General features: G+C 28.8%; 2 protein-coding genes across 4 annotated transcripts in view; both read right to left on the reverse strand.

Annotated features, from left to right (window-relative positions):
- The window catches only part of LOC111687618 (E3 ubiquitin-protein ligase RNF181 homolog), a 36,033-nt gene that overhangs the window by 779 nt on the left and 25,603 nt on the right, over positions 1-9,651 (reverse strand). The gene's annotated exons all lie outside the window — the stretch shown is intronic.
- Positions 3,883-9,651, reverse strand: part of LOC111687614 (serine/threonine-protein kinase OSR1) — a 31,366-nt gene continuing 25,597 nt past the window's right edge. For both annotated transcript variants that reach the window (XM_046948261.1, XM_046948260.1), the window contains exon 2: positions 3,883-6,881. In XM_046948261.1, the coding sequence (XP_046804217.1) occupies positions 4,654-6,276 (1,623 nt within the window). In that variant the 5' untranslated portion in view covers positions 6,277-6,881 and the 3' untranslated portion in view covers positions 3,883-4,653. The remainder of the gene's footprint in view (positions 6,882-9,651) is intronic.

Genomic DNA, 9,651 nt, shown 5'->3' on the forward strand with positions numbered 1-9,651 from the left:
TTAGGAAAGTTTATTTTAAAAATAAGTTTTCTATTTTAGCAAAGTTTCAAAACTTTTAAAATATGTCATTTACTTTTGGAAGGGATTGTTGAGATGATGTTTTATAACTTTTTTATTACGCATGAATATCAACAAAATATCTTTAAATCGGAAAAGTTTCTAATAAAAACAAGTAAGAGTGCTATATTCGGCTGTGCCAAATCTTATATACCCTTCACCATAGTGTATTTTAAACATATTAAATTTTTTCCCGACTACATTAATATTACGCCAAGAGCAAAACAAAATGAACAACAACGCTAAACGAAATAAAAAACAAAATACACAAGGCATCTAAACCAACAAACATCTAAACATACATAACGTAAAACACAGAAAATCAAAATAAACAACGCAATACATCCAAATATACGAACAGAATTCACAAAAACAAAACAAAATACACAACTCAATAACGCCAACAGCATCCAAACATACAAAACGAAATACACAGCTGAATAAAATCAAATACATCTACACACACGTGTACATCTGTATCCAATACACAGTGTTGTTGTTGTTTATTTAACAAAGCATGAAAAAATATGAATTTTTTTGATGAAATTTTCAGAGGTTGTCTTGGATTTTTGCTCATATCTCCGTTATTTACCTACCGATTTTGGTGATTTTAAATAGCGATCTTCTCAAAAGCATGTCTAACAGAATTTTATAACATTCGGATCTCGCCGATATCTGGGGTCCTCTAAAAACTGATTTCAACAAACACACAGACGGACATAAGGATCCAGAATATATATACTTTATGGGGTCGGAAAATGATATTATAGAAATTACAAACGGAATGACAAACTTATATATACCCTTCTCACGAAGGTGAAGGGTATAAAAACTAACTGATACTGACAATATATTTTTCAGTACTAAACATTACTAATATTGACAAATTGTAAACAATTTTAAATTGTTTTCTGTTGAAATAATTCCAAACGTAACCATTCGTTTATCTTTCCAATATTCTTTCATACTTTACATTGATTTTAAATAAAACACATTTGATTTTTTTTAGTTCTTTGCAGTTTTCTCAACTATTTCCGAAAAAAGGCTTTATTTATTGTTTAATTCTGTTCTCTTAATCACGTTCTTTATGCTTTAACTGTTAATTTATTACAATAAAATAATAGGCTAGCCTGACAGTCCTTTTAATGACAATGCGTTCTATTACAATAATTTTAATTTTAAAGGTATATTAACTAAACCTTAATTAAACAAAGTTTAAGCTTAAAATAGACAATTTTAGAAATTTTCAAAAAATTACAAATTTGTTTAAAATTGAAATATTTTAAATCTTAAATTAAACTTAATGAAATTTTTTTAAATTCAATTTAATTTTATATTGAATTTAATTCAAAACTATTTTAAAACATAAAGTTTACTTAAACTACAGAAATAACAACAATCAACACTGCTTTTTTAAATCAGTTTTATTCTAATTTAAATCTTAGTTTATTTTTATCAGTTTAGTTAACTACCCTTAAATGTGTGAGTGTGTGTTTGTTTGGAATTGAAATTTTCTTAACGGCCTAAAAAAAATTTTAAATTTAATTTTATTTAGCAATTACAAAAAAATCTTATATATTTTATAAATTTTTAATTTAAAGCCAAAAATTACAAATAATTTAAACGGGTGTGATTGTGTATTGAGAGTGTGGTTTTTAATTTAATTTATAATTAAATTAACTTAATTACTAATACAAATATAACTAAAACTTTTTGTTTTCTTTTTCAAAAAGTTTATAAATTAATTTAAATATGAAAATATTTCGTTTTTAAGTTTTAAATATTAAATTTAATATAGTTATTATAATTTAAAAATAAATAAGCTGGCATAGGGTAAAATTGTTACAGTATATGTTTTTTTAAATTACATTTAATAGTATGTATTTAGTTTTTTTTTAATATTTTCCAAAAAAAACTCTTAAACACGAAAATAATTTTTATTGTTTTATTAAATATTTTTAATAGTATAATGTTTAAAATAATATAAAATACATCTAAAAGAGTTGCATGGTATTCATTCTTTCTATGAACAGAAATCATGTGGAGTCGTAATTTTCTTTCAACGCGTTCAGGCTTGTGTTTGTTGCCTGGATTTTGAAAGTTTTGCGTCTCACTCACACTCGTGTAGTGTATTACTTCATATAACTGTTCAAAGTTATATGTTGTCTACATTAACCTCGTGCTTTTGTATCACCTTAAGTGAGGTTATGTTTTAGTGGTAAAGACCGCAGAATAATCGAACGTTTCAAGTGTAGGAGACCATAAAATACTCACGATATAATCTGTTGGAGACCATTTAAACATAAATATATACTGGTGGAGACCATTTAAAATTTATTTCTGGTGGAAATCATGTAATACTTTTGGTACAACGAAGCACGGTGCTCCAAACTTCGAATTCTTAAGCTTTTTCTTTGCATAGAATGTTGGAAAGTAAGTAAAATCCCCAAATAATCATATTTTGAATATATTTTCGGATATTTCTATTCTTTTCTTAGATATAATTGTTCAATTCACAATCAGTGTTGTACGATTGTATCATTGTATGTCGTATTAGTATTGATTTGCTTATGTTTCAAAAAATTTTATTTGAAAATTGTTTATTACTTACAACGCTACAACAATACGACATCGATTGTAAATTGAACAAATGTATATCAAATAAAAGGTCTTTCGAATATCTGTTTTGATAAGTATATTTATGTATAAAATTGTTTGAGATTTTATAAGTTTTCTCCAAATTTGTTTCATATCCCGATGTTGTTGATTTATACAGTCATATAATTTGTATTGAACCTCCTAATTAGTTCCGGTATCAAAGGCGATTGGATTGTTTTGTAGAGTTAATCTTAATAACTTTATAGGCGAATATTTCCGATATGGAGCTGTATCTGCTTTTAAGTTTTAGCTCTAATTCGGTTGTCATCTAATAGAGTGTGCCTACAAAAGTGTGGTGCTGCTCATATCAAGACAATCAAGACATATTTTGAATCACAAAGATATTTGGGTCTTCCAGAAAATCTATTCCAGTAAGAATACGGTTAATGGAAAATCCAATTTATATTATAGTAGACAAATTAAATTATTGAAATTACCAAAGGAATTATAAACTTTTAGCTAAATAGTTTTCTTAAACAGTTGAGGGCTATAAAAATAATTATATTAAAGTCATATACATTTTAGTTTCTCAATTTTCAATTGCTGTCCACAACTACTATAAAATTTAATTAATTTTAAAATATATTTTTTGAAAACTAAAATTTATTGACACTTTCTAAAATTATACTGATTACTTTTAAGTATTAAATAAATTTATTTAAAAATTTGCCATAAATTACACAAAAATTACAGTTAATAAATTTAAAATAAGTACTTAAGAATTAATTACCTTTTTTTTACTGAATTTGCAATTAAAAGAAAATAAATTTAAACCAAAAAAAATTTCAATTAAAATAATTACAAAATATTTTTATTTTGTTGTAATTTTTTGTTGAAATAAAAAAAATATGTGTAATGTTAAGATAAATAATTACATATATAGTTTATAATTAAATAAAGGGGTGTTAATTTACTTACCAATAATATTAAATAATTAAAAATAAATTAACTATAAAATTGTTTTAATTTAAGTTTTGTTACTTAACAACAGCAGCTAGCTTTTCACTTTTAAAATTTAAAATTTATTAAGTCATTTGTAGTGAAGTTGACATTTAATTAATAATTTAAAGGTGAAATTAATTAAATTAAAATATATTATTGTATATTTTTTATGAAAGTTTTTGATAGTTATTATTTGGAACTTAAGAGTTTTATTCTCTCAAACAAATTTAGGTTTGATTGCTGGTCACCAGTTTATTGTTCTATGAACTTTATTTTTGAATATTTGTGAAGGAAACTCTTATTTTTTTCTTTAAAGATATATTCTTAACTGTTTCCGTTTTGGAACTTAAGAAAATATTTACGATTTTGTCAAACAAACTAATTTCTACAAAGACCTATTGGAGACTTTTAAAATTACTAAAATTTTCTCTTTTAAAATGCAGCTGCACTGTGAACATTACGTTATACGTTGAAAAAAAAATTCTTAAAATTTTTAATTACTTTTAAACTATAAAATTAACTGGTAGTGCATTGAAATAATATTTATGTATAATTAAAATAAAAATAATTAAAAACATAACTAATTTAGTGTTTAGATGTATCTTTTGCTTTGATAAAAATATTTAAAAAATTAAAATAAATTACCAGAAAGTAAACAATAAAAAAAATTCTTTATTAAGTTTTGTTTTAAGTTTTTTTTTCTCTTTCTTTTATTATTATTTTCTAGACTTTTGTTTAAGAGTTTTGTTTGTTTGTTATTATTGTTATACTATTAAATAATAATTTATCATTCTTTTCATCATCATTCAGTATCATCATCAATCATTATCATTATCTTTAACATGATCATATCATATTATTTATGTATGTTTTTGTTTTTGTTTGTTTTTATTATTATTTGTTTCTTTTCTGCTATATAACTTATTATTGTTGTACATACTACTACGAACTACTATAATGTTTATAAATATATGTAATGTTTATATATATATATATCTAATCTGTTATTGATATTTGAGCATACCCGACCAGCGAGCGATCATCGGGTACTTCACCCGGTTGTACCCCAGAATTCAATTGGAACGTAACAGTTTTTAAAGCAGCTCTTTGTTCGATTAACTGATGCAAGTTGATGGCCATGGGCTGCGTGTCCAGGGGATCGACGAGACCAGCATCCACCAGTTCGGCGGCAATTCCTTCGGCTGAATCCTTGCCGACGGCAAATTCAAAGCGTATATCATGCAACTCACGTCGTTGATTGCGCATGCGCAAGACGAGATTGACAGGGGGAGCTTCTGCGCCATCCGCTAAAGGTTGCGATATTTCGCCAGCTTGTGCTGATGTTACGGCGGCAGGTTGTTGTGGCGTTGCTTGTTGTGGTTGCTGTTGTTGTTGCTGTTGTGATGACATAGCATTAGCTGTGGCAGTGGCTGCTTCCGAAAATTCCGATTGCTCCTCCCGATCACTGTCCGAAGAGTCAGCTCTTTCCAGACGATTAATGGGCCTATCGTCCGATTCCGAATCGGAGGAATGATGTTTGCCACCATTGTCTTCCTCTTCGCTGGACCACACCCATTCACCGGTAACAGTACGATGTAGACGACCTGATGCACCTGGTTGCCTCTTGGCAGCCTTGTGGACACGAGTCTCCATGGAGGGACCCGAGGCCAATAGGGTTTGGGTAAGATACTTGCGATCTTTGGCCTTTTTGAAGAAGGCATGTTTAAGCAATTCACTGGCCGTAGGTCGTTTTGAGGGCTCCTTCTGTAGACATTCCACAATCATTTTACGGAATGTTTTACCATAGGCTTTGTACTGATCCTTTTCATCAGCTCCGGTATCCAAGGTGGGTGGATCGTTTTGTAGAGTTAACATTAATACCTTCATGGGTGGATATTTGTGGTAGGGAGCCGTGCCGGTGGCCATTTCAATGGCAGTTATGCCAAACGACCAGATATCTGCTTTAAAGTCATAGCCATGATCTTGTTCCATCACTTCAGGTGCCATCCAACAGGGTGTACCCACAAAGGTGTGACGCACCTTTTGTCGCGACAAATCTCGTCCAGTGGCTAACCAAGCGCTTACACCGAAATCGGCAATTTGTATGGTGCCATCGTCACCAATCAGTATATTACCGGCCTTGATGTCACGATGTATTTGTCCATTCGAGTGGAAATATTCGAGACCCTTCAATACCTCTTTAAGCACAGTGGCAATTGTGGCTTCATCGAAGACACCATGTTTGCACTGGGTGGTGCGCATTTTATGCTTGATGATATCAAGCAAAGAACCGCCTTCCAGCAGGCGCAATACAAGCCACAGTTCTTCCCGTACCACAAATGAGGTGTGGTATGTTACAACATTTTCGTGATTACACGAAGACATAGCCTGTATCTCCTTAAGCAATTCATCCATGGAAGTATTCCACTTTTCTAGATTAATGCGTTTAATGGCGCATTTTTCGTTGCGAGGCAAACAAAGAGCCGCATGTACCACGGCAGTGGCGCCCACGCCAATAACATCGCGCAATTCATAATCATCTTTGGAATTGGGCCAAGGTTGTTTCTCACTGGCGGTGGGTGCACCTGTGGTACTATTAACAGTTGCTGGTGTGGTCATATTGTTAGACGTACGACTGCTGTTGGTGATTACGCTTTCGATGTCGGTTTCTAAAGAACTTTCCGATTTGAAACTGTTGTTTTGTGTGATGATTTTCTCAGTAGGCGCTGGACTCCTACGTGTTGCTGTAGTTGTAGTTTTATCTAAATTAGCTGTTAAACACTCGGTACGTCTGGATGTCAATAGTAGATCATTTAGTGATCCTCTTACGTTGCCCTCTAAACGTGGTGGCGCTGTTAAACCTTTTGGTTTGGGATTATTATCTTCTTGATTTTGTATAGCTTTAGGTTGCTGTTGTATCACCTTTAAATCATCCGTAGATTGTGATGACTTTAGGCTAATATTTCTTCCGGTATTGTGATGATTGTTAAAATCGTTACACTGATCTGCTTCCTGAAAGGTTCTATAGATGACTTTACTAGTATTTTCTGAAGCGGTTAAATCTGTTTCATCAACGGCAATCTCCTGTAGTATATCGTGCTTTCTGTGCGTATGACCGTTGACGAATTTCTCCTTGCTGGGGGTAGTTGTTATGTAGGTTTTATTGTGTGGTGCCACCAAACAGAAATTAAAGATTCCCGGTTGTTTTGTGGAGAATGCAACTTCTGGAAAAATGGAAAAAAGAAAGTAGAAAAAAAAGTTCCGCTATAGGTATTTTCATATTTACTGTGTTTGGGTTTTTTTGAGATTTAGTTTTTTTATTTTCTTTATTTTTTAATTTAAACTTGTTTTGATTTGTGAACTAAAGTTTCTAACAAAAAGCAAAGATACGAAAAACATAGACTTAGATTCATACTATCAGTTTTTTGTGGAACGGAAAGAAGGTTACTTAAATGTGTAGCTTTCGTAATATGAAAAAGGAAATTAAAAAATAAAAATTTGAAGGGATTTGTTAAAATTTTAAATAAATTTCTTTCCGTTTTATTAAACTGGTAGTATTTTATACTTTAGCATAGTTTTTAGAAAGCGTTAATGTTTATGAGAAATGTTTGCATGAAAAAATTAATAAAACAAATGGAAATAGTATTAAAAGATATAAATATGTTAATTTGTTTGGTGTAAATTTGTAAAAAAAAAATAATTAAAAGAAATACACATACATAAGATAAGTTAAAATCCAGGGACTAAAGTATACATTTCTAAATGATTAGGTTGTACTGCTCATAAAATATATCTATCACATCCGGTTATAGAGATAGTGGTTTCCAAAAACCCAATTTTCGATATATGCGAAATAACTTTTTAAATTGTTACGTCAGCTGAAAGTTTTACATATTGACTTCAAAATATTCTTGAAATATTTAAAGGTAAATTTGGAAACAATTCTAAATTTAGAAGAAATCGGTTGTGCCTTTTTAAGTAAAAACTTCTGCGATAGAGAATAGAAGTTTCAAATTTTTATGGGGAAAGATTGTGAAAAAAGATAAAAAAGAAAGCAACAAATTATAAGAGAGATAAGGATTACTTTTTCCATACCATATGGATGTTTGATTTAAAATTAAGGGTAACATTAAGAGAGGGTTTTTGAAATGGCAATTAAATGTCAATTAATAAACAGATTAGTTAATTTGATGTTTTTGAGTACAAGATTAAACTTCGCAGTGTTGCCATACAAAACAACTCAAAACGTCACTGTTTGTTATCAAAACAATGCATTTTTTTTATAAAAAAGAAGAAGACAATTGTAAATTTAATATAAAAATGATTGAAAACTTAAATTTAAAACAAGAACATATCAAACAAAAAACATCAAACATTTTAATGTTTATATTTTAATAAAAATGTTATTAATTTTTTTTGACATCAGCTGTTTACACTTTTGTATTTCTTGCTCAAGTTTAAACCACCTTCATTGGGCGCTTAAACTAGCAAACAAAAACAGCTGATTGAATATTAAATAACTACTTTCGAAGATTAATTTTTATTTAATCCCTAATCCTTCACCTAAAGATTGGCCCTAAATCAATATAGTTTAAAATTCGGAACTTTCTTAGCAATTAAGAAAGAATGAATGAATTCTGATATTATGTTTAAGATAGAAAGAATCAAAATTATCTTAAGGTTTGAGAATACAATTTTATCTAAAATTAGACACCATAAAAAGGTGTATTTCTACTCGGAGACCAATTGCAATTAACATCGAAGAAGGGAAGAGTTTAGAAACAAAACTGTATAAAGAATAGAACAGAAAAAGATAGGAATGGAAATAGTTTTATTCACAGGGAATTTCAGCCTTAAAACCCCAGCCGATTAATTGTCTAATTCCCCTGATGAAAAGCAATTTCCTAAAAAATATGATATTAATAATAAGAATTCTTTAAAATTTTGATTATAATTTTGTCATTTTTAGAATATTTTTAAAAATTTTGTTATGTATATTTTAAAATATTAACTTGCATAAGTTTTCAGAAATCAATGAATAGTTGAAAGAAAAAACTATTGCGCGCGGTCATAAACCTTTGAAATTAATTTATATTGTTACGAATACTAGATAAAACAAAATATTTTCAAATCCAAAAGTTTTTAATGACAATATCAACGTACGTGCTAAATTATGAATATTTTTTGCAAAAATATATTTAAGGTTAAATTGATAATAAAAAAAAAACAAAATAAATAAATATTAATGAGACTATGATAAAGGAGTTATTTATATTTTACTTAATAATTTACGTTTTTTAATTTATAAAAGTATATTTTTATAAGTGTATTTTGTATTAAATAAAAATACCAAAACACAAAATTAAATTCTTTAAAAATCACTTCCACTAATTAACAGCGATGACTAATTGTCTAATTATTTTAGAATTGTTTGAATTTTGTTTTATCTTTTCTAAACATTTAACACTTTGTCTTTGATTTTTACATAAAAAAAACTCTTTTCAACAATAAAAAATAGTAAATAAAACAACAAATAAAAAAAAAATGTGTCAACTCATGTTTACAATAAAATAGTAGACACAACAGATAAAAAAGAATTACAAACACACAAACTTACATATTTACATGTATGTAATGGTAATTTAGCTATATACTACCAGAATGTAAAATAATGAAACGTTTATTAACAACCATTTTACACATTTTCTGTATTAAAGTAAAAATCTAATAATATAGTCTAGTTTACAGTCTATTTTATAGTCTAGTTTATAGTCTAGTTTATAGTCGAGTTTATAGTCTAGTCTATAGTCTAGTCTACAGTCTAGTCTATAGTCTAGTCTATAGTCTAGTCTATGGACTAGTCTATAGTCTAGTCTATAGACTAGTCTGTAGTCTAGTCTATAGTCTAGTCTACAGTCTAGTCTATAGTCTAGTCTATAGTCTAGTCTATGGACTAGTCTATAGTCTAGTCTATAGACTAGTCTATAGTCTAGT

The sequence above is a fragment of the Lucilia cuprina genome, chromosome 4, assembly GCF_022045245.1.
Source record: "Lucilia cuprina isolate Lc7/37 chromosome 4, ASM2204524v1, whole genome shotgun sequence".
Lineage (NCBI taxonomy): Eukaryota > Metazoa > Arthropoda > Insecta > Diptera > Calliphoridae > Lucilia > Lucilia cuprina.